At 43.5% G+C, this 25,675-nt stretch overlaps 1 protein-coding gene across 4 annotated transcripts in view; it reads left to right on the top strand.

Moving 5' to 3' along the window:
- LOC147735026 (membrane-spanning 4-domains subfamily A member 4A-like) overlaps positions 1–25,675 on the top strand; it is a 389,709-nt gene that overhangs the window by 154,941 nt on the left and 209,093 nt on the right. For all 4 annotated transcript variants that reach the window (XM_086953117.1, XM_086953116.1, XM_086953118.1 and 1 more), the window contains exons 2-4: positions 27–168; positions 1,761–1,880; positions 17,346–17,402. In XM_086953117.1, the coding sequence (XP_086809243.1) occupies positions 40–168; positions 1,761–1,880; positions 17,346–17,402 (306 nt within the window). In that variant the 5' untranslated portion in view covers positions 27–39. The remainder of the gene's footprint in view (positions 1–26; positions 169–1,760; positions 1,881–17,345; positions 17,403–25,675) is intronic.

Below are 25,675 nucleotides of genomic sequence, written 5' to 3'. Positions count from 1 at the left end.
ACAATATCTTAGCCTTTTGTTCACAGCTTCTTATTCGCAATGGCGGCGCCACCTGGGAATGCCATGTATGTTGTGAACCCATATATCCCCAATCCTAACTTCAACCCTGCTTGTCAGGGGCCTTATTTTCTAAGGAGGTTCATTGAAGGAGAGCCAAAGACACTTGGAGTAAGTACTGGGGCTCTTGAAATATTTATGGGACTCTTGGAATATGTATGTCTTCCTCTACCATGCACAGTTCTAAAATTATTTAAGAACACATCTAACACAGTTATGGAAATTGCTCTTTAGGATTTTCCATAACTCTTTATGAAGGGGAGAGCTAGCGCAGGCTTAAATGTTATAATAGAAATCCAGGTATTAATGTTGATGTGATTTTCACCGTAAGATCCTCATAACCAATCCCTGGGAATAGCAGGCCAAATTCCTTATGTTTTTTTCCCCTCTCGGCCATAATCGGGCAGGGATGCTGGTGGACCAAGGTGGCAAATGTAAGGCCAGCCAATGGGTTGTTGCACAATAGAGCAAAGGAGTTAAGAATGTCTGTTAACCAAAGGATGAAGTGAAGTTTGTGGCATTGAGGTTACAATGCTAGCATACAGGACCAAGCATTGATCCTGATTGAAGGACAGAAGGCGAGCCTTGAAAGAAAGGGGTAGGAAGGGCCTTTCAAAAGAAAACATCAGAAAAAAGTATAAACCGGTTCATGAGTGAAGTGATGATTCTATGTTCTAGGTGGTCCTGTTATTGTCGCATGGGTACATTTTGCTAAAAGGAAATGTTATAGGTGATGTGTGAAAATGCAAGGCCTGAAGTCCTTGAAACATTTAAGCAACAAGGGTTGGCGCATACCAAGGTTACAATTGTAGAGGCATCAAACAGTTGTACTAGGCAAGTGAACGCAAAGGGCTTTATCTAAAATAGGTCATCAATCCCGCTTTTCAGTAGTCACTGCAACCTTTTAAAGCAGATCAAGTCTACTGGTGGTTTTCCCACCTACAGGGTGAATTTGATAGTACAAATTTCTCAGCCCATCCATACTGTCTCCATAGACTATCATTCCAATTGACTAAGGCCCTAATTACGACTGATACAATACTTTCCGATATAGGCGTAACTCCTCTTACCGCACATACTGAAATAATGAGGGTTGCCATCTAAACCACATTGCCGGAAAAAAATCAGTAGGTCAAATCTGCCAATATTTATTGCGAGAAAACATCAGGTAGATCCAAGGATATGTGGATTTTAGTGCAGCAAGCACCACAATCTTCATGATTTCTAATGTATGTTAATATGAGTGTGAGAGGGATGAATGCAAACAAAAGTATCACAATAAATAAACAGAACAGATAGGAAAGAAAAAGGAAATCTGTGAAGTCATTAAACGTTGAAAATAATGAGCAGCAGTGCAAATCAAGAGAGTCTACAGGGGGGATAATAATGTACATAATAATGTACACATTCATGTAAAGCTTTGCAAGTAAAAGTTGATGAAAGAATGTTTGTGAAGAAGAGATATATTAAAAGCAAGGTACTTTGTGTGTTGAAGCAGTAAAGTATCTGACGTCACCAGCATTGACAGCCAAGATAGTTATTAATTGCAAATAGTGTTGAAGTTTAGATTCAGCAGTGCCTGGACTAATTAGAAGGTAATTTATTTGGTAAAAGATGCTATAGATCAGTATATGCTGTATTGAATCCTTGTTTCTCACTTCTCCTGCTTATAACTAATTCATTTCATTCATTTTTTGCTGTAGGCAATTCAGATTGTGATTGGTATCCTGCAGATCTGCCTGGGAGCCTTCCTCTGTGTCATTCCCTTAACAAGCGGTTCAATCATTCTTTTTAGTGGAGTACCATTCTGGGCATCTATCTTTGTAAGTATGCATTTTCTAAATAAAGACACACATTCTGGGTGCAATAAAAAACGTTTCATAACTTATTTTGCAGCGTTGTCTGTGGGAAATACCTTACGTCATGGGTGAGGGGCATGAGCCACGAGGATAGTGCGCACCCCGAACTCAGGATGGATAACATTGGTAACTTCACTAAACTCATCTAAGGATAAATATGGGCAGTTTGGGCACCAGACCAAATTCACTTAGATAAGGATTGTGTTGCTTGTTTCATCGGATGCTTGTCCTAAGGGACCAGAATGAAATTCACTGCTGGATCTGGCCCTCCCTGCCGGCCCCCCCCACAAATTTTGTCTTTTAGCCTTAACTTTTTGCTGATCTCGTTTTTGTTGGCCTTATGACTCTGCGCACTTTACCACTGCTAACCAGTGCTAAAGTGCTAGTGCTGTCTCCCTAAATTTATTTTTCATTACTGTGAGGCCTAGGATTCGGACAAGATATGAAAAAGAAATCGAGATGCAAAAATATCGAGTTGTAAATATCGCAAATCATGAGCAAAAATAAAGTTGACAAGAATATCGATTTTAAGGTAAGTAATATCGATGTTAAAAAGAACTATGTTGATATCGATGATAAAAATAGCTGTGTCGTTAATATTGTTTACACAAGTATCATTGTTAATAATATAGTTATTAAATTATTTTGATGTATTCTAGTATATATTTGAATTCTATATGTTATAAATTAGTTCGTTTAGTATACATATTGTTAATGTTTTTAAATATAATCTGTACATTTTTAGTTGTTTTTAAATTTTATTTAATAGTTTATTGTTATTTTTAGTGCCCTAGACGGTTGTGGGTTTTTATAGTGTTACAGGGTGGGAAGTAAATTAATAATAAAAAATTAATAATACTTTTTTTTAATATTAATTATTTATTTAATCATAATAATTGTGCAATAATTATTTTTTTTACTTCAATTTAGGTGTGGGGTTTGGGGTTTGTAGGGGAATACGGTGGGAAGTATTTTAATTATACTTAATTAATAATTCATTTTTAATTCGTATTACTTATTTATTTGATACTTATGTGAATTGCGTAATTAATTTCATTTTGTATTTATATTTTTGATGTGGATTGTGGTTTTTGTAGGGGTAAATGATGTGAAGGAAATTATTTATAATAATTAGTGTTTATTAATAATTATTTAATTGATAATTATGTAAATTGTGTGATTAGGATATTTTTAAAGTTATGTATTAGTTGCAGGTTGTTGTGTTTGTACGTGTAAAGGGTGGGAAGTTAATTAATTATAATTAATTTATTAAGAGTTAATTGTTATTAATTGTTTAATTGGTCATTAATTATGTAAATCATGTAAATAAGATATTGTTCATGTATATATTAGGGGCGCACTGTTGCCTTTGAAGGAATAAAGAGTAGGAAGTTAACCAAATATATGTTATTATGAAATATTTGTTTTGTGGACTACTAATTATGTACAATTGTTATTTATTACAATTTTTAAGATATATTTTAGGTGTTTTTTTGTTTGTAGAGTTATAGGGTATGACGGTATTTAAATTATAATGAATCTAAAAATTGTTGTTTTTTTTTTTAAGTGTGTTATTTATTATATTATGGGTTAATAGTGTTATGCTTATTAATTGAAAATAAAATAGTTGTTGGTTATGATTGTGAGGATATAGTGTACTCTTTAAATTATATTAATATTTGTTTTAATAAAAAATATTTATTAAACGTAATAAATATGTAATTTTATTTTTATTTATATATATATATATTTAAATATTTATATTACTTGTTATTCAATGAAGTTGTTAAAATATTTTATTTGTTAGAAGTAAACTACCCTCTTTCTCCTGTTGCACAAACTGGAGTGGGAATAGTCATTTTTACCCCTTTGCATTCCAACGCTCTCTCAATCAATCAATTATTTGTAAAGTGCACTTCATACCCGCGAGGGTCTCAAGGCGCTGGGGGGGGGGAGGGACTGCTACTGATCGAACAGCCAAGTCTTAAGTATCCTCCTGAAGGTCAGCAGGTCTTGGGTCTGTCGTAGGCTCAGTGGGAGGGTGTTCCATGTCTTAGGGGCGAGCTGGGAGAAGGATCTCCCACCGGAGGTTATTCTCGAGTGAGAGGTCGGAGGAGCGTAGCTGGCGGTTGAAGATGTAGAAGGAGAGCCATCTGTTGAGGTAGGCTGGGCGGGTCCTGTGGAGAGCTGTGTGTGCGTGGGTGAGGAGCTTGAAGGATATCCTCTTGTTGACGGGCAGCCAGTGCAGGTTTCTCAGGTGGGGGGTGATGTGGCCGTCGCGTGGTACATCCAGGATCAGTATGGCCGAGGCATTTTGGATGCATTGTAGTCATTTGATGAGCTTGGTTAGGGCTCCCGCATAGAGGGCATTTCCGTAGTCGAGTCTGCTGCTGACGAGTGCCTGGGTGACTGTCTTTCTTGTATCTGTCGGGATCCATCTGTAGATCTTGCGGAGCATGCGGAGGGTGTTGAAGCAGGAGGAGGAGACGGCGTTGACTTGCTTGGTCATTGAGAGCGTTGAGTCAAGGATGATTCCCAGGTTGCGTGCGTGGTCGGTGGGTGTCGGGGCTAACCCCAGTGCCGTCGGCCACCAGGAGTTGTCCGAGGCTGAAGGGTTGAAGCCGAGGATGAGGACCTCCGTCTTGTCCGCGTTCAGCTTCAGATGGCTGGTCCTCATCCAGTCCGCAACGGCCTTCATTCCTTCGTGGAGGTTGGCTTTGGCAGTGATGGGGTCCTTGGTGAGGGAGAGGATCAGCTGAGTGTCGTCGGCGTAGGAGATTATGTTGAGGTTGTGCTGTCCGGCTATGTGTGCAGGTGGGGCCATGTAAATGTTGAACAGCGTTGGGCTGAGGGAGGATCTCTGGGGTATGCCGCAGATGATCTCTGAGGCTTTGGAACGGAATGGGTGGAGGCGGACGCTCTGGGTTCTGCAGGAGAGGAAGGAGGTGGTCCATTCCAGAGCCTTGCCTTGGATCCCTGCGGCGTGGAGGCGTGCGCGTAGTGTGCTGTGGCAGATGGTGTCGAAGGCGGCAGAGAGGTCTAGGAGGATGAGTGCTGCTGTCTCGCAGTTGTCCAGCAGGGTCCTGATGTCGTCGGTGGAGGCGATGAGGGCAGTCTCAGTGCTGTGATTGCTGCAGAACCCTGACTGGGAAGGGTCCAGGATTATGTTTTCTTAGAGGTATTGGGTTAGCTGTCTGTTGACGGTTTTCTCAATGACCTTTGCCTTACGTTTATTGAGAGGGGGGTTGATCTCAGCATGTTTCCAGATCTCTGGGAAGGTTGCGGACTCGAGGGAGAGATTGATGACGTTGTGCAGGGGCGGTGTGATGGAGCTGCTTGCTCTGTTGAAGACATGGTGCGGGAATGGGTCTGACAGAGAGCCGGAGTGGATTGTGCGCATGGTCTTGATAGTGTCATCGATGCTCACGCTGGCCCAGGCTAGCATGGGGTCGTGGTGGGTGGTGTGCGGAGGGTCTGTTGTGTTGCTGTCTGTTGGGGCTGTCTGGGTGTTAAAGCTGTCATGGATGTCTGCTATCTTGCGTTGGAAGAAGGTGGGAAGTGAGTCGCACAGGGCTTGCGACAGCGGGATGTCATTGGTGTTGGAGCTGGGGTTGGAGAATTCTTTCACAATGTTGAAGAGCTCCTTGCTATTGTGTGCTTTGTTGCCGAGACGCTCTATGAAGGAGGTCCTCTTGGCCACACTGATGAGTTGGTGGTGGTTGCAGGTAGCGTCCTTGTGTGTTGCGTGGCTGTCCGGAGTTTGTTCACTGTGCCATTTCTTCTCTAGTTTCCAGCAGGCTTGCTTGGAGGCTAAGAGTTCTGGGGTGAACCAGCTGGCCCTCTTGCTGGTGTCTCTGTGGGGGGGTTTCTTCAGCAGGATGAGGGTGTTTTGGGCAGTCCTCGATCCAACGTCTGAGGCTGTGGGCAGCATTGTTGGTGTTGGAGGGTTCGGTGGGTGGGCTGAGAGCGAGGTTTGCATGTAGTTGATCTTCGGTGATTTTGCTCCAGCAGTGGCGGGGGATCTGTTGTGTGCGGTGGTGTGTGGTGCGTTTCTGGAAGGTGAAGTGGTTGCAGCGGTGGTCGGTCCAGAGGAGTGCATTGGTGTGGCTGATGGAGACGTGCGGGCTTGAGGAGAAGACGGGGTTGAGTGTGTGGCCGGCGGAGTGGGTGGACGTTGTGACGAGTTGCTTCAGTCCGAGGTTGGTGAGGTTACCAATCAGGGGGAGTTGTTGTCATTGTTGTTCTCAAGGTGAAAGTTCAGGTCTCCGAGGAGGATGTAGTCAGTGGAGGTCAGGGCGTGCGTGCTGATCAAGTCGGCGATGGAGTCACTGAACTGGGGGCGGGAAACAGGGGATCAGTAGACGAGGGTGCCTCTGAGGGTGGAGTTAGGGTCTGTGTGGATCTGGAAATGCATGTTTACGGCGGTGCTGAACGCGTCGTTGGTACTAGTTGAGACCCTGATGCTGTTGTTGTGGACGATGGCGATTCCTCCTCCGACTTCATTGGTGCTGTCTCTGCGGGTGATCTTGTAGCCATCTGGGATGGCCATGGCGATGTTGGATGCAGAGGAGTCGTTAAACCAGGTCTCTGTCAGGAAGGCGACATCTAGGGATGTTGTGTCGAGCAGGTCCCAGAGCGTGACGGCATGCTTGCGTGGTTGGGGTCTTTCTTGGCGGGTGGTTTGTCGGCTCTGAGGCTGGTGTAGCTGCAGTTTCGGCAGGTGAAGGGGCCGTGTGTGCATTTCTGGGTGGCCTTGAAGCAGGTGTGGCTCCATCCGAAGTTGAGAGCGTGCAGAGTGCTGGCGTCATAGTGGCGGCGGTCGTCGCGGGGGGTGCGGGGGCCAGGGGTTCTGGCGCCGGGCGTGGTTCAGGCACGGACGGGCGCAGACAGGCTTGTCTTAGGAGCAGCCGCACTGCAGCCAGCATATATGGTGAGGTGGGAGGGAGGAGCAGCTGGGAGGTGGGGTCAGCGAATGGGCAGTGGGCAGTCAGGGAGGCGGGCCTCAGGCTACGCAGCGGCGAGGGCAGTGAGGGACACCGAAGGTAACAGAAGGAAAAAGGGGCACAAAATCGAGGGGGAAACGAGGGGCACAGAGGGCAGAAGGGCACAAAAAATGAGTGGAAGAGAAGGCATATGGGCATAAAAACAAGGGAAAAACGAGCGCCACAGAGGGCAGAAGGGCACAAAAAAACGAGTGGAACAGAGGGTAGAAGGGCACAAAAACAAGGGAAAAACGAGTGGCACAGAAGGCAGAGGGGCACAAAAACGAGTGGAACAGAAGGCAAATGGGAAACAAAAAAGAGGGAAAAACTAGTGGCACAGAGGGCAGAAGGGCACAGAAAAACGAGTGGAACAGAGGGAAGAAGGGCACAAAAAATGAGTGGAACAGAAGGCAAAAGGGGGCACAAAAATGAGTGGCACAGAAGGCAGACTGGCACAAAAAATGAGTGGAACAGAAGGCAAAAGGGGCACAAAAACAAGGGAAAAACTAGTGGCACAGAAGGCAAAATACAGAATACAGAAATACAGGGGCAGCTAAGAACAGAAGGCAGAACGGGCAGAGAGGCACGGTGGCAGCGAGGGGTACAGAAGGAATGACCGGGCAGAGAGAGCACGGGGACAGCGGGGGGAACAGAGGGAAGAAAAAGGGGCACGGACCACGTACAGGCAGCTGGGAAGACAGACAACAGCAGTCACAGACACAACAATGAAAATACAGGCAATACAATAAAAGCAATAAAGCAGAGGATGAACAAACCTACCTACAGCCTACCACTGGCCACCAGGGATGAGGCGCAGGTGGTAGCCTGCGGGTGGTGGAGGACCTCAAACTCCCTCAGCAGCGGCAGCTGGGACAGGGACACACAGGTGGTGCTGTGCGGAGGGGGAGCACCTACCTGGTGGGGTCAAGGGTCAAGGTTTCTCTACTGTTGCAAAGACTAGCGTGGAAATAGTACATTTTACCCCTCAGAAATCCATCACTTTCCCTACTGTTGCACTGACTGGAGAGGGAATAGTAAATTGTTATCCCTCCTGAGTCCAACCGTTTCCCTACCTTTGCACCAATTTGAGTGGGAATAGCAAATGTTACCCCTTTGCAATCCAACACTTTCCCTACTCTTGCACAGATTGGAGTGGGAATAGTTCATTTTATCTAGACAATAAAGGGATTAGAATCAGAATCAGAATGCATTTTATTGTTTAGTTAGTTTTGTTTTCAATTCGTAAAGCTTTATTTGGTTCGTATAAAAACAACCATAAAAGCACATGAATAATAATACATCATTATACAAATTTGGACAGCATAGTACAGAGATAATCAATCAATGAAAACCACGATAAAAATCATACCTTTTCTGGCATTAATAGATTTAAGTAGAAAAGTAGCAGTAAAAAAGCAAATATCGGGTTCCTGCATCATAAAAAGCAGCCTCATCGCTGCATCCACGTTAAAAATACCATATTTTAAAAACATAGGTTTTAAGTAAGCAATGCGATAATTCATATAAAGATTACAGATAAGGAGAAAGTGCAGTGTGCATTGTTTGGTTTGGCCATCGCAAGGGCATGGACCTACTGGGTGCTTTTTAAGATGTGGAAAAGCTACCAGGTGATGGGCCAGCCCGAAACTTAATCTGGTAAGAACATATCTAGGTGAGGTTCTTGTCACCTGGCTCAAATATGTCTGGAAGCCTTCAAAAACTAGATATCTGTTATAAAACATACATGTCATTAATTGGCTGCTGTTGTACGACCGCCTCTTTGCTCTATGTGACAGAAACGTGTTTTTCAGTACTGTTTTGGGCATCTCTGCTACCGCATGAGGATCATACAGAATATTTAAATCATACATTTCTTTAAAACTATGTACAATATACTTTAGCCAGGGTATCATAAGATAGTTATCCAATTCAAGACAATCTTTAATTATTAGTCTGTTGAAAGCAGTCTTCTCTTTTCGCCAAATGGATTGCCAGATCATTAGAGGCCTTAAAGCTATCAGATCTGACAGATAGCTAATCCCGACTTCTCTGTGGATTAGTTCTGTTGGGGCGGAAGTTGGTAGGCATAGCAGTTTTTTGAGGAAATTATTTTCCTCCGTTTGTAAACTGCTATCAGAATAATGTCCCCATAACCCAGCCCCATAAAGTGCGATCGAGACGCATCTAGACTGATAAATCTACGTCATGTCCCTAATGCGTCTATCGCCTAATTTAGCTGCAAATCTGAAGACTCCATGGGCACTTTTAGCCATTTTTGCCAGGACATTTATTATTTCATGCAACCACATTCTATCATTGGCAAAAGTAATTCCTAAATAGCAACATTTATCCACTCTGGGGCCCCGAGTTCTAATAGCGTTCGCCATAAAATTGAATGATCCACTAAATCAAACGCACTGCTTAAATCCGCAAAACAAAGGTAGAGAGAACCTTGTTTGGCATAAGTATATTTCCCAATGATTAAATCTAAGTTTATGTACTGTTGAAGCGTTCCTCGCCCTTTCCTAAAACCATATTGAATATTGGCTAAAATCCTATTGGTCGCCGCCCACTCTTCTAGCCTCACTAACAGAATCCTACTCATGGTCTTAACGGAGGAGTGTAAAAGGGAAATTGGACGATAATTTTTGGCATCCGATTTATCCCCCTTCTTAAAAATGGGAATAATGATGGATTCTCCCCATGTAGGAGGGACTCCGTTACTTACAGCGGCATTAAAAACAATTGTTAATAAGGGGCCCCATAATGCTGGGACAGCTTTATAGACATCAATGGGAACCCCATCCGGTCCCTGTGCCTTATCTCCCTTACTTGCTTTAATGCCCTGTTCCACTTCATCTAGAGTAAAGTTTAACGGTACTATTGGCTAGAGACTAGTACTGGCACTAGGAACATAACTGGCTTTAAATATACCAGAGAAATGGGTTACCCAGGCCTCACTACTTACATGGGACAATAACTCTGGGACCAATTCATCTTTTAAGAATGGGGAGTTAACTGTCACCCAAGACAATTGACAATTTGATGTCTCTGCCGCCTGTGTGAGTTTATCCCATGCCTCTTGTTGCAGCTCTTTTTTCCTCCGCTTTAGGGCCAATTTATAATCTATTCTTAATTTAACTACAAGCGTCGGGTCCCTAGGTCTATTCATTAACGCCTGCTTTAGCTGTGAGAGCAAAGTGGTGCAGGCATGGTCAAACCATCCCTTGTTATGGATAATTTCCCCGTTGCTAAACCGTGTAAAAATGGTATCTATAGAGTAATTGATTTTAATAAAATTCCTTAAAATCAATGCAGGTTCACTATTAATATTCAAGTTGTCATTTATCTCCACAGAACAATCCGTTACAATATTTTTTGACACTTTGTCCGCATTCCCCCCTTTCCATTTTATCCTCGTGCCATTAGGTCTATGCGGTTCAATGTTACCCACATTTCTTGTAATATTAACAGACCTGGGTTCCCAGATTACAGTTGTTAAAATAATACAATTGTGTTCACTAAATAAGGATTCCTCTATCCTGGGGGTCAAACATTAAGGGGTGATAATAGAGGATACCAGAATGTGATGAATCGTTGAATTTGAATTATTACCAGCAAAAGTAGGGATCACATTACCACATCCGTCTCTTGCAGGTTGCAACAATTCCAGGTCATGATCTACCATAATTGTATTTAATGACTCGCCATATATATTGTGGGGGAAGTGGAAATCGTCTTCTCCCGTATCTCTCTGCACCCCACAGACCCTTCATGTGGACATAGGACATATAGAAATGTTAAAATCTCCAACCCAAATGAAATAAAAAATAACATTTTCCTCTGTACTCAGCTTCTTAATCACGATATCTAGATCCTTAATGACTTTAGACTGTGTATTATCAAAAATATTGTTATAAAAATTAATTAAGAGGACATCCCGGGCATGTTTTTGATAAAGCCAGAGGATCTGCAGATATGCCCTGATATTCAAATACCTTTTCACTTCTAATGGCAGACCTGTTAAAACAAGAATTAGGAGGCCCCCCTTTGCTCTACCAGCCGCCGAACCCTGTGCTGGTAGATTATACGAGACAAACCCATCATAACTGACCAGTTCAGTACACCAAGTCTCGTGAAGACAAATAATATCATGAGAACTAAGGAAGTCCATCCAACCCAACTTTTCCCTTTTTGAAGCCAGCCCAGATATATTCCAACGTGCTATATATATCCCTTTAGTATTACTTATAGCTTCCGACTCTATCAGTGGGATGGTATTTCCTTCATGGGGGACCCCCTCACCTGTATGAATGTTGCTTTCACCTCCTGGATATGTACCATGCCGTGGGATATCCCCAGTCACGGCTCCCTGTTCATCTATATATTCCCCTTCTGTGACAATATACCTATGATTAGCCGCCATATCAGTTATAGGGCGGTCCATAACCTGTCAATCGTTCACATCGAGTGCTTGGAATCGGTTGGACACAGGTACCGCAAACAGGGATTGTGATGGTAAAGCCCTTCTATTTAGATGATGGTCCGGAGTTGTCCCACCACGGATTTCATGCATTAGTGGGCTATAAAAAAAGCCAAGTGGGCGTAGCGTAATACCCTGTACATTAAATGGTAACGTTGCTACTCTAATCAAGGAGGTGCTAGCATAGTGGGGGGTTTTAAAATTGATAATAACACAGTCACCCCGTATACTATTTTTGGATTGTCCTATCCAATTGACCCTTCTGGTTGTAAGGATCTGGTCAGAACGATTCACTGGAAATCCACAATGGTGATTAAGCCAGTGCACCGTTTTATTCTTAAGCGATTCATGAGTTTCCACTTGGGTTCGATTTAGGGCCTTAACATTCATCAAAACTGCCACATACGGGGCACAATCTGGTGGTAGGTTTTTTGTATTACTACGTGTTCCCTCCATAAAGATCCTCTCTGCCTGGGTTTCTGTATCCTGAATATTCTCCCTACTACAAATAACTTGATTACTATCCCCCCTCTGACGGCCTTCTCCCGCCCATCATTACCTGTTACCTCTGTCGATAATAGTTCTACGGTTGCATTACTGGTATTTTTATGGCATTCCACCGGTGTATCTTTTAACGCCCTAAGTAACTTATTTTGGAGGGTTAACTCCCCTCCTAGCTTGGTAACTTCTCTATTCAGTAAGTCTAATTTATCAGACAGTGGCTTAAGGTAAATGTCAATTTTAGCAGCCAATACATTAATATGATCTACCTGTATACCATTTAAGGCCCCAGAATTAATGTTAGCTGATTGCTCATCTATATTGGGGGCAGGGATAGATTTAGATCCCTTACTAACACTAGTTGTCCCCCCTTTAGGTTGGGGCTTCCTACAGCCCCTTTTTACTCTAGGGGCGGGTGCCCTACTAGGAGACAAACTGAGGACATCAGTATGCTCTTCAAATATCAATGTTGTGGCTACCTCAACACTAGCCTTAGCCTAGGCTGCAGGGATCACCGCACGCGGCAGGGGGTACAGTCAAGGACACAAGAGGCGTAGCCGACAAGCCGCTCAAACCCAGCGAAAGTCGACGTTCGGCCCTATCAATCTCAACATTGATAGCACTCACTGCTTTTACTAGGTAAGTATCAATAGTTGCACCCGCATGCTCGACAGGGGTTTTATTTCCCTTGCACTTAGACATTTTCTAAAAACTAATTAAACTGTAAAATCACATGAACCGCAAACACAAAGCCTATGTAAAATATATGTTACACAAATAATCAATAAAAATCCAGGAAAGCTGTAGAAAGACCTTACCCACAAAGGAGACGCTTAAATATATTAGGCAGGCCAACTACTCACTATTGTTTCAGCTTATCCTATATCACACTTCAAAGTTAAAACCAAGAGAAATAGCCCAGCCCAGCCTTGGACAGTCTCGGACAGGCTCAGACGGGCCCACCCTTGCGCGCCTGCCCGCACGCGTCCCACATAGCGGGCAATAGAGGCTGTTATATACAGACAGAGGGAGGAGCCTATTAAGCCTTAGGTATTTACCGGCGCTGGGCTGATGGGACTCGTAGTCCTGGGAGACCTCACGGCAGGCGGGGGGGCAGGGAGCAAGCTGGCAATCTCCTACAGCTGGGCTCCCAACAGAGATCACCCCGAAGTCCCACAGACAAGGTTCAGCAGCAATACCCCTTCGAGTGTTCCTGGCTGCGAGTTGTTATCAAGGGGCAGTTCCAATGAGCCTCAGGTGTTTACCGGTGCTGGGCTGATGGGACTCGTAGTCCTGGGAGACCTCACGGCAGTCGGGGGGACAGGGAGCAAGCTGGCAATCTCTCACAGCTGGGCCCCTAACAGAGATCACCCCGAAGTCCCACAGACAAGGTTCAGCAGCAATACCCCTTCGAGTGTTCCTGGCTGCGAAGCGGCACCCCGCTAATTTAGTTAAAACCATAACAATATACGAGTAAAACTGAGGGAATTATACTATTAAAATATACATGTTAAAAGTTTTGATTTGCATCAATGCAATAATTCCACAATTAAAGTATACTTTTTAAAAATTGTGATCTGCAATAATACAATAAAATCGAGGGAAGAGGTAGGTAGTCGGTTTTGTGAGACATAAACTCGAAGGTGCTATTGTGCTTTTCCCCTTCATCAGTGTTTTAGTAATTTCTTGTACAGGATTAAGAACTTTACTAAATTACAGTTAAACTGTTGGTCATTCAGGTCGAGACATTTTAACATTGCAGGTCTACAGGTACGATTGCCCCTTGTGTTGAATAGTTTATTCAGTAGTAAGTGACAGTTTGGATTTAAAAATGGATAGATGCATAGTAGGTGGATGAAGTCCTGATTTGGTGCTCCACAAAGTCTACATGACTTTGGGCCCTTTTATTGCCAGCTTGGTTAATCTGCGTTAGATGGTAATGATCCAAAACTTATTGCTAGAAGCTTTGTTTTTAAATAGGGGGAGTAAGTCAGACCCAAGTATGTTGCTGGTTGCAGTTTTGTGTACGGTTGCAGGACCATCCTTGCAAAGGCTCGCTTGCTTAATCTGATTTTATCTTCCATTAGCGAGTGCTTTATTGCTGCTTTCTTCAGTACATATTGAAAGGAAGAGAGTCTTAAATTCAGTTGCCAAAGACCTGTTGTGTTTGCGAGCTGCAAGGATGATTGTATGTACTTGGTGTAAGCAGACTGGGGGTCATCGTCTAGTGCCCTCCCGAGCACATTACTGATTGGATTTTGTTAGTTGGTCCAAATTTTGTACCAGGTTTTTATTGTTAAATATCTTCTATGTAGGTACTGCTGCTGCAGCCTAAATTCCATTTGGACCTGTGCCAGTGAGGAGTTGGGAGGTAGGGAAAATACTGTTTTGTATGTCCGGGTTTGAAGGCTATCCCGGATCACCACGTCTTTACCATGCTGGATTTCACTAGCTTAGGCCACAGTTGGCAGAAGTTTCACTTTAATAACTGCTAGTAGTGAAGCAAACGATGGACTTTTTAAGCTCTTTGCAATTGAAAAGAAAGCAAATATTAGTCCATTTCCTTTTTTCATTAGGTCTCGTTGTGTGTTTAAAAAGGTTAGTCGATTATCCATGTGTACACCTAGGTATTTGTAGCTGCTGACCACTTCCAGTTTTGTATTACTGATTTTGAATGGTAGTTGTTTCTGTGCATGGTGACGTATAATCATATCCTTTGTTTTTGTTGTATTTATTTCTAGCATGCTTGCCTTAACGGAATGCCCGAGTTCGTTGATTGCCCTTTACAGGCCTATTCTTGTGTGACTTAGTAGCATTATATCGTCAGCATAAGATAGGTGTGTGATAGGCAGTGTGCCCAGGCGTGGCGGGTGTGAATTTACCTCATCTAGCTTTGGTGAGAGATCAGCCACAAAAAGGTTGAACAGGTGTGGCGCTAAAACGCAGTCTTTTTTTAATCCCGCATTTGTGCAAATTTTCCTGGTAAGCCTCTTTCCGTCTGCTATATCAACTTGCATCCACGTGTCTGAGTAGAGTTGCATTATGGCGTATTGGTTCTAGGAGACCACACTGCTTCAGTTTGTGCCATAAAAGGCCTATGTTAACTCGGTCAAATGTTGCTTTAAAATCTATGAAACAGAGATACAGATTTTTTCGCTGCTGTAGACTCTATAAGGCCTAGTGCGAGGATATTTGTGGTAGTGCCAGCGCCCCTGCGGAATACAGACTGGTTGATAATTGACCAGGTGAGAATCAGTGAAGCGTGGTATTTTGCTTCTGAGTCTATTAGGGCGATCATTCGATAATTGGCTGGGTCTGATCAATCCCCTCCTTTGTGCAATGGGTTAATTATTGAGCCTCCCCAACTCTCCGGAAGAAGATTTGCACTACCCACCTCACGAAACAGGCAGGACAATGGGACAGCCCAAAAATAGGATTCAGTTTCTTGATTGCTTGAGGCATACCGTTTGGGCCTGGTGCCCCATCTGGTCGGCCCATGCTTATAAAAGTAGGACATCTAACACTAACCTTTCAGTGCACATCTGTGCTGCTACAAGGACTGCAACTTTGCTGGACTGCTTCTCTAAAAGGAACTGCTGCCCAGGTGTGCTAACCTGCTGACTGATGCCCTCTTGCCTGGTGAAGAAGAACTGGACCTGCAAATTCATCTTGAAACCAAGACCTCAGAGTAACTCCTAGGGCTAGACTGCTGGCCTCCTGATCTGAGCCTCAGGGACATAAAAGCTCCTCAAACAGCTGCAGCGAGTCCCTGACCCCCCAAGTGGTGCGCCTCAGGTCCTGGACCCTGGGTGTGGCTCAGTGAGCTCAAATCAAACTTTTAGGTTTTTTGCAACCACAAACAGGCTTGTTCGTACCTAGACTGTGCTGCTCACACTAAACACAAGTGTGAGCCGCTGCCAGCCTGTCTTCACACAGCAGCATCAAACACCCGCAGGGGATTGCCAACTCAAAGCATGAGCCTACCCATCCGCAACACCCATCCTTCTCTTTGAGTCTCGCCATCACCCTCCTGCATTGCTCTCCTTGCTCCTCACAGCCCTCTCCAAAGCTAATGGGGTTCTTGGCACACAACCTGAGAAGATACACCTTCAGTGGCACTAATCTGGGACTGTATCCGACACATGCTCTATCGTGGTAAACCTTTGACTTTGACCTGGCCCAGCATGACTAGATGACCACATTTGGGTCTTTGTGCCCTCATGCTCTATTTTACACTTAGATCTTTACAAATTCATAACTTCTGTTCTATTGATTGGATTTTGCACATTTTGGTCTTGTTTTATGTATTATATTTTGCTCTATTTTCCTAAACTAGTGTGGGATCTTTTGGTGTGGTGGTTCCTCCATTCCACTGTTTGAAGTGTTGCACAAATACTTTACACATTGCCTCTAAGTTAAGACTGATTGCTCTGTGCTGAGCTACCAGAGGGTAGAGCTCAAGTTAATTTGGGGTTTGCTTGTGCCTTACCTGACAAGATTTGTGGTTGCTCCTTGACCAGAACTCACACCCTAGTCAACCAGTAACCTGATTTCTCACATTTACTAAGGAGGCAAGGCAACGTCAATGGTAGCACCGTCTCTCTGGGTATGTTGTAGCGCACATGAGGTGGCAGCAATGTGAGTGGGGATGAACGTCATTCATGAATGGGGACATGCTGGTACATAATTCTGGATTGAATTTCATTTTGCATAGTGGCCCACATCCAATATGGAGAGAATAACCATATGGCATTCCAGACTACTTGTTTAAAAACACTGGAACTATGAAACATAAGGATCTCTGGTAATGTATGACTGGTAAACTAAAGCCACATGCTTGGCTCCAATACTCTGGACTATCAATCCTACAAATTACAAACTAACAATGTAATGCTGCCAGCAAAATAATCACTGCCATGGATATAATTGTGTATGTATTTTATTGCAGTCAATAAGTTAGTGTGATCTACTTTGAAAAAACACTTTGCTGCAAGATAAATTATGAATTTATGAAATTGCTTTCTAATACTTAAGATAAGATAAGATATAATAACATACAATAGCATTGCATAACATAACATAACATGTATTTTTATAGAGCATGTTTACCCTAGATGGTGTCCTGGAGTTGAATAACAGATGTTTATGTTAATCATTATATAGAGGGAGGGTGACAAAATAATTTTTTTTCATATTTTACTTTAATATAATGTTATTATTGATCACACTGGATTCATGAAGATCATACAAATGTTGTAGATTTTCTGAAGACCTAATTAATCAATCTAAGAGGCTCTTATTCTGGGCCCTTATGCTGCAACTCCTCACCAGAGAACAAATAAGTAGAAACTAGTTGTAGAGAAGTTGGCATTAGTTTCCATTTCTTATATATGTTTTGTTGTAATGTACTCGATGACACATGATTGTGGATAATTAATTCTAATTATGTTCTCTTCTTCCTAGTTTATCATTTCTGGAGCATTGTCTGTTGCTGCAGAGAGACATGGCACCCGGAGCCTGGTGAGTTAAAATACATACTAGAACTTGCCCTTAGCAAAGATGAGGAATTCCCTGGTTCCACATGGGCATTTTGCAAACATGGGAAAGAATTCTCTAGCCATTTGCAAGTCTCTTAGAGGCAAAGGTTTGCTGTTGCATTTACATTCGCAAAAGAATGTAACTGCCATCTCTATGCAGCACTTCAGTATTTTCATTTGAAAAAATGTACTTTCCCACAGAAGACATTTTGGACCCTATTTAGAGTTTAGCTGATATTATACTCCATCATACTGGTGGATATATCGTCCACCATATTTCAAGTGCTGCATGATACACTGCACTTGATATATATGGGGGGTATAAAAAATAATTATTAGCCTCTTCGGAGGCGTGGGTTCGAATCCCACCGCTTCCACCAATGTTAGAACTGGGGGTCTCTAGTTGGCATTGGCTTGCACCTTTGTCCAAATAGGGACCAAATAGGGACCATTGCTTCCGTCAGGGTAAGGGGGGTACATTCCCAAATTACACCTGCTCAGCCCTGTGGTAGCTTGGCACAAGAAGGAAGGCTTATCTCAGAGGGGAAACAACCTTTACAATGCAACTTTTACAACACACTACCAATACAACAAAACTTTTACAACGCAAGATCCATTACATCGCATGCCATTACAATGCAACCATTACAACGCATACCACTACAATGCATGTCATTACAACGCATACCATTACAACGCATAGTACCCTTACACTATCCAACATTTACCCTACTGTTGCACCCCCTGGAGTTAGAATAGTAATTGTTACCCCTACACTATCCAACACTTACCCTACTGTTGCACACCCTGGAGTTAGAATAGTAATTTTTACCCCTACACTATCCAACACTTACCCTACTGTTGCACCCCCCTGGAGTTAGAATAGTAATTTTTACCCCTACACTATCCAATACTTACCATACATGCAATGTAGTGGTATGCGTTGTAATGGTATGCATTGTAAAGGTAGTATGCGTTGTAATGGAATGCGTTGTAAAGGTAGTTTTTAATAATTTGTTGTAATGGCATGCGTTGTAATAGAATGCGTTGTAATGGATGTTGCGTTGTAAAAAATGCATTGTAAAGGTATGCGTTGTAAAAGTATGCATTGTAACGTCATACATCCTCTCAGAGGCAGTGTGTAAAGCATTTGTGAACACATACAGTAATAGTGAAAACTCTACAGATGGACAAAACACAGGTTTTATAAAAAAGAAGTATTCTTTATATAGACTTAACACAAGACCCAAATGACAAAAATCCACAATACAGTATTAAGAAAATGACTTTAAGATGGTAGAAATACCGTAGCTCAAAGATGATGGTAAATGGGACACGTTTCTCACAAAGTACCTGTGGATGCTTCACGCAAATTATACAAAAGGTTTGTAGGGAGAACGATGCATCGTTTCCTTGCTTGGGGGAGGTGATCCGTCTGTTCCTCAGTGCTTGCAAAAGTAGGTGATGCGTCTGTTCCTTACAGAAGAGAAGGTGATGCGTCGATCTCGTGGTGCGTCCCAGTTGCGATGTGACAAGCTGGCCCCTCAATGCGATGCAACGATCCGGTGCGATGGGACAAGATGGCGTCTTTGATGCGATGACGTGAAGGCGATGCGTGCACGCCCGGCGGCCGTGTGGCATACTCTGTAACTTCTAAGCCACATCAGGCCATGCGACACGCTTCTCCGTGATGCAACGGCGACCCTTGTGGTGGCGACACGCCTCTCCGGGGATGTGACACTAAACAACTGCGACGGAGACACAATTCTCCGGTGATGCAGCGGCGACCCTTGCGGTGGCGACACGCTTCTCCAATGAAGCGACGGCAACAGCTGCGGATGCAACACGCTTCTTCTTGTTGAGTCGCGCTTCCAGCTCCCAACAACACGCAGGCTTCTGCAGACAGAATTCCCAGCAAGGAAATTCAGGAGGGACCTGCTGCTGAAGTTTTGTATCCCTGAGACTTCAGCAGGAGGCAAGCACAGTTTAAGCCCTTGGAGATTCTTCTTCAAGATGATGAAAGTTGCAATAAAAGTCTTTCTACTTTCCTTGGCAATAAAGAAAACCACTGCAGGCAAACCCCAGAAAGCAACACATTGGCACAGGGGCAGTCCAAACTCCTGCAGATTCTCTGGTTCTTCTCCTTGGCAAGAGGTCCGTCTTGATGTCCGGGAGTGATCTAAAAGCTATGAGTCTGGGGCCCAATATTTATATTAGTAAATCGTTTGTCCTCTGAGGGCAGAGGGTGCCTGTACCTACCCCGAACCAGAACGGTGCAGCTTCCTGGTTGGAGCTGGAGACAGCATTGTTGAAAGCAGACCTGGCCCAGGTAGCTGAAAGGAAATCTCCTCCTCCTACTCTCTATTGTATGACTCCTCAGAGGAATGACAGGAACTCTCCACCCCCCCACCTCTGACTCTCTGTGCAGCCAAGGTCCTATTCAGCCCATCCCTGACTCATAAGACTGCTGGAGCCCAAGCTCTCCTGTCACTCAGCAAAGCGTACATGCAATACACAACCTAGCAGAGGTAGGCTGGATGCTTAGGTCAGAAAATACCTACTTTCTAAAAGTGGTATTTTCAAATACAGAATGTTAAAAGCAACTTTAATAAAAGATGTATTTTATCATTCTGAGTTCAGGCATACTAAATTCATTTTTCTACCATGTTCCCTGGGTCAGTTAGGATTATAAGATGTTATAATCAAACTGCCCATTCTGGCCTATGGGGACAGGTAGCCTTGCAATAGTGAGAAACAAAATTGGCTGTAATTCACTATCAGGACATGCCACACACATCAGGGCATATCCTACCTTTCACATACAATGCACACTGCCCCCGGGCCTACCTTAGGAGTGTCTAACATGTAGAAAAGGGAAGGTTTAGGGACTGGTAAGTGGGGGCACTTACCAAGTCGACATGGCAGTACTAGACTACACACAGGCTCTGCAATTGCGGGCCTGAGACACATTTTACAAGCTGCTTCTGTGGGTGGCACAATCAGTGCTGCAAGCCCACTAGCAGCATTTGATCTACATGCCCTGGTCACACATGGTGCACTGTACTAGGGTCTGACAAGTAAATCAAGTAAGCCAATTATGGAGTCACTAATACATTACATCAATTTGCAATAGGGAGCACTTGCACTATGGCACTAAATAGCAGTGGCACAGTGCCCAAAGCATCTAAACCAGCAAAACATATTACCAAAAGAGGAGACAACAACGAAAAAAGGAAGGGAGACTCACACCAATGGTACCAGGTCTAACAGGGGGTATATCTGCCACAATTGTGACGGAGCATCCAGTCTGACAAATTGAAACTAAGGCAATTTGTAATATTCAGATTCCATCACTGCACATCCCGGGGTCTATCTGTCAATCTGCCTTTTGGGAAACAAAACTGATTACATTACTCTTTGCTTCCTACTGAATTCCAAGAGTAAGCTAGGAGTAAGTCAGAGGTTCATGTGAAATCCTAGAGTAACACAAAGGTAAGTCATACCTACTCATTAAAAAGTCTTTGGGAAATCAGGTCCAGTGGGCCCAAATTCAAAGAAACTGTATGGCTTGATAGTCCAAAATGTTCTCTCCACAAATATAGATTCCTTGTGCACTCCAATAAATCACAAATCTGCTCATGAAGATAGAAAAGATACAACACACCACATTTCAACTGTCCCTCCTAGCCATAGAAATACTGTTAATTTTCACATGCTTGTCTTCCTCATAAATTAGATCATCACAACCCCCAACATGATGTTATCTTAAAAGCTGGCTATCAAACTCAGAGTTAGAACACAACACACTGCCAACCGTAACGACCTTTAAGCAAGACTCTAAACCTATTCTGCTATTCTTATTCTCTGAACCTAACAATATGTCTGTGTATGTATGCAATGTTTTAATATATCAGGTACCTAGCTGAGTAGCAAAAGAATGCTATTCAATAATGGAAGGCTCAACCTGTCATTTGGGACATATAGAAACCCCCCAATAATCTTCAGAACAGGGGGCTCCTTTTAGTGGTGGATACACAGATGGATCATAAGATCTCCATCCGGGTACACTGTCCTGAGGATAAACAGATAATTTCCATATAGAAACATATAATTACCATTCCGAATTCCTGGAGATGGTTGGGTAGCCGTCTTGAATAGACAAGGATAGACACAGCCCAGCTTCTGTCCACCTAGGGCATCTGTTGACCTACCAATCGACATAGTTTTATTTTTTGAATGACATTTTCTATTGTTTTCACTGAAGAGAAAAACAACAGTTATAGAAACAACAGCCATCTTCCACCATGGCACAGATAGGGTCAGCATATATAAACCAAAACCATAGCAGTATCATTCCCAAATCACACACTTTCCTGTACAGAGCATGGAATGCCTGAATGGTCCCAGAGAATCCATAGAAACAAAATCAGTCCTCATCCATTGCAGTAGACCCCCCATCTTCATTGAGGAGTGCAGTTGAGAGCCCCTTCTGGCCCATAAAGCAGGCTAAGAGTTCCTCCCACACTCCCAGGTCTTCCCCAGCCTTATCATCATGTTTGCACTACTTCAGATGTACTTCCTCAGCCACCGCCCATTCAGTCACATCCGCCACCCATTGCTCCTCACTAGGACCTGACATGTGATTGAAACCGACTGCTTAGCCAGGAGCAGCAACGAGTGCAAACATTTAAAGGTCCGTTTCTGGCCCTTCTGCTGACGGATGTCACCCAACAGGCAAACAACTGGTATCCGCACCACTATCCTTAGCCGAGCCAGTAATATCAAACAAAATGCACAACCTCTGGGCAGGCCCACGCTAAATGCGAAAAAGAGCCATGGGGCCTGACATCTAGGACAAAGAACCAGCTTACTGGTTCCATTTTATGTAGAAGCACTAACGTGACATATATGCAGTGTAAAAAATGAAAATATATATGCTTCAATCTGGCATTGCTCGAAACACACTTTACTAATGCCCACATTCTTGCCTATTGGGCATCTCTAAGTTGTATTCCTATGTCACTAAGGCTGCCCGGAAAAGAAACAGAAATTGTAACCAATCAGCTGTCATGGCTTTATATAGGAGAGAGACCAGGTGTTGACACCCGTCCAGTTCCATCAAGGCCTGAAAAGTGAGTGACGTGTTAGGGGCCGCAGGGAACGTAGGCCATATTGCCCTGATTATGGCTATAACTCTAGCATGTTGCAAGACCTGACCCTATAAGAATAATATCCTGTGCCACTTTGATTTTGGCATTAAAGAATGGAGACCGGAGCATGCATTCATAACAGCAATTGTCTCTGAAGAAGAAAGATAGACTTTCGAAACGTGTCAGGCGGATCGTGTTCTGGTTGTTTGCTGAAGCTGCTTGTACCCTGAATTAAAGGCTTGCTACCTTAGTGCACCTGGTGGGATTGGCAATGGAACGTTGATGTTGGGTGGCGACCCAGCCGTCGAGCATGCACCACCCCGTGAAGTGAGGGGGCCATGCGGCGGAGCATATGTCGAGCTGTGAAATGGGAACACACACTTAGGATTGAAAGCAGGCGCTGTTTGCGGTGGCCCATCTATGGGCGTGAAATGTTAAACAGAAATTAATGCACCATCTAAGGTTGTAATTACCGGGCCTTCATTATCCACAATGCCGAGGGTCATTTGGATCGGCCCATTTGGGGGAGTGATTTTGGCATTAAAGAATGGAGACCGGAGCACACATTCATTACAGCGATTGCCTCTGAAGAAGAAAGATAGACTTTCGAAACGTGTCAGGCGGATCGCGATCTGGCTGTTTGATTGAAACTACAAACTGAACCTGCTAGTACCCTGAATTAAAGGCTTGCCAACTTAGTGCGTGTTCGAGTGCTGCTCACCTGGTGGGATTAGCAATGGAGAGTTGATGTTGGGAGGTCACCCAGCCGTCGAGCCTGCACCACCCCGTGAACAGAGGGGGCCATGCGGCAGAGCATATGTCGAGCCGTGAAATGGGAACACACATTTGGGATTGAAAGCAGGCGCTGTTTGCGGTGGCCCATCTATGGGCTTTAAATGTTTAACGAAATTAATGCAACATCTAAGGTTGTAATTACTGGGACTTCATTATCCACAATGCCGAGGGTCATTGGACGGGCCCATCTGGGGCGTGATTTTGGCATTAAAGAATGGAGACCGGAGCACGCATTCATTACAGCGATTGCTTCTGAAGAAGAAAGATAGACTTTCGAAACAAAACGCGTCAGGCGGATCGCGTTCTGGCTGTTTGATTGAAACTACAAACTGAACCTGCTTGTACCCTGAATTAAAGGCTTGCCACCTTAGTGCGTGTTCGAGTGCTTCTCACCTGGGTGGGATTGGCAATGGAACGTTGATATATATATATATATTATCACATTAGTCCCATTTTACCGGGGGCTCCGAACCTGCAGGACGGGCTCCTAAGACAGGAATGGAAATCCTGCCACTTAGCAATACCTCACAAACAACAACAGAGCCCAACTCCGTCTGATGCAGAAAGCTGACTTTTATTACGTCAAAAACACTACAGCTTTTAAACACACATGATTGGTCCTGACGCGTTTCAGCGTTACTCCGCCTTGTTCACAGGTGGGTGTGTTGCAAATTAATTCCAAGTGGACTTTGGCCCGCAGCATGGTGACCACGGGACCCAGAATGCACCAGCTAGGTAAAATTTACTTGTAGATAGGAACTTGTGCAAGTCTTTCAAATAGCGTGATTTTTTTCCCTAAAAACAATTCATTCTGCCATCAGCTGGGTGCGTAAAATATATTTGTTTGGCAAGTGTCTCACCAGGCTGCAGTGTTTCCAAATTTGTGCTGACGCTGCGGAGTTGCAGGAGAGAGGAAGGCACCTCTCACCTCTCCCTTTCTTCCAAAGCGAACTGCCACATAGCCTTTGGAATTCCTTTTGTGGCTGGCAGCGTTTGTAAGCGGCTCATCCCCTCATTTAAATCACATTAGTTCCATTTTACCGGGGGCTCCGAACCTGCAAGACGGGCTCCTAAGACAGGAATGGAAATCCTGCCACTTAGCAATACCTCACAAACAACAACAGAGCCCAACTCCGTCTGATGCAGAAAGCTGACTTTTATTTCGTCAAAAACACTGCAGCTTTTAAACACACTTGATTGGTCCTGACGCGTTTCAGCGAATATATATATATATATTCACTGAAAAAACCATAGGTTTCACACATGTAATAGTTAGCTGGACATTTCACTCATACAAAATCATTGAAATTCCCCCGTTATAGTTAGTTCAGCTAACTATAACTCGCGCGCCCGCAATGCACTGCTGATGACGTCACATATTACATCACTCATGACATGGTCAGTGACATCACTGATGACATCATCTCTGTGAAAGAATGGCAGACCTCCTCTCACCCTAATATAACCTTTGATACACACATCCAAAAATAGAACCTAAAATTTTCCCAAAAAATGGAGATATCAATACCAGTTAGAACAACCTATTCAATAATTCCAAAATCTACATACACATCCATGCATTCACCAATAGTTCTATATAGTCACTCATACATGCACTCACTCATCATATGTACGCATACACCTATACATCCTGTTACACACCTACACTTATACATAGAGTTATTCAAACATATACTCACACATGCAAATAAACTATCAAACGTCCATTTGCTTGTATATACAGCTCTACACACACCACTACACTTATTTCTACAGAAACGTACACATACTTACTCTCTTAAACAATCAGTTATAGAAACACATACTTATTTATACAGGAACTCTTCCAATCTGTCAATGTCATATATCCTTACTTATATACATCAATACTCACATATACTAGTTTAAAACATATGCACTTACTCATAAAGACACTATTGAGGCAGTCATTCACTCACTAACACACCCATACACACACTCATCCACCCATACAGTCCTGCACACATGCAGTCTTCAAAACACATACAAACAGTGAGTCAGTCATTCATGAAACACTTAGACACGTATTTACCCATTTATTATTCCATCAACCTTTAGATATACATATATATATATATAAAATATTTCTTTTTCAGAAAGACACACATTCACTGGATGATGCCATCAGTGATGTCATCAGTGATGTCATTTAAGATGTCATCAGTGATGTCATGAGTGATGTCACTGACCATGTCATGAGTGATGGAATATGTGACGTCATCAGCAGTGCATTGCTGGCGTGCGAGTTTTGTATGAGTGAAATGTCCAGCTA

This window comes from Lissotriton vulgaris, chromosome 1_2 (genome assembly GCF_964263255.1).
Source record: "Lissotriton vulgaris chromosome 1_2, aLisVul1.2, whole genome shotgun sequence".
Lineage (NCBI taxonomy): Eukaryota > Metazoa > Chordata > Amphibia > Caudata > Salamandridae > Lissotriton > Lissotriton vulgaris.
Note: the sequence above shows the minus strand (reverse complement) of the source record. Positions and strands in the feature narration are given on the sequence as shown.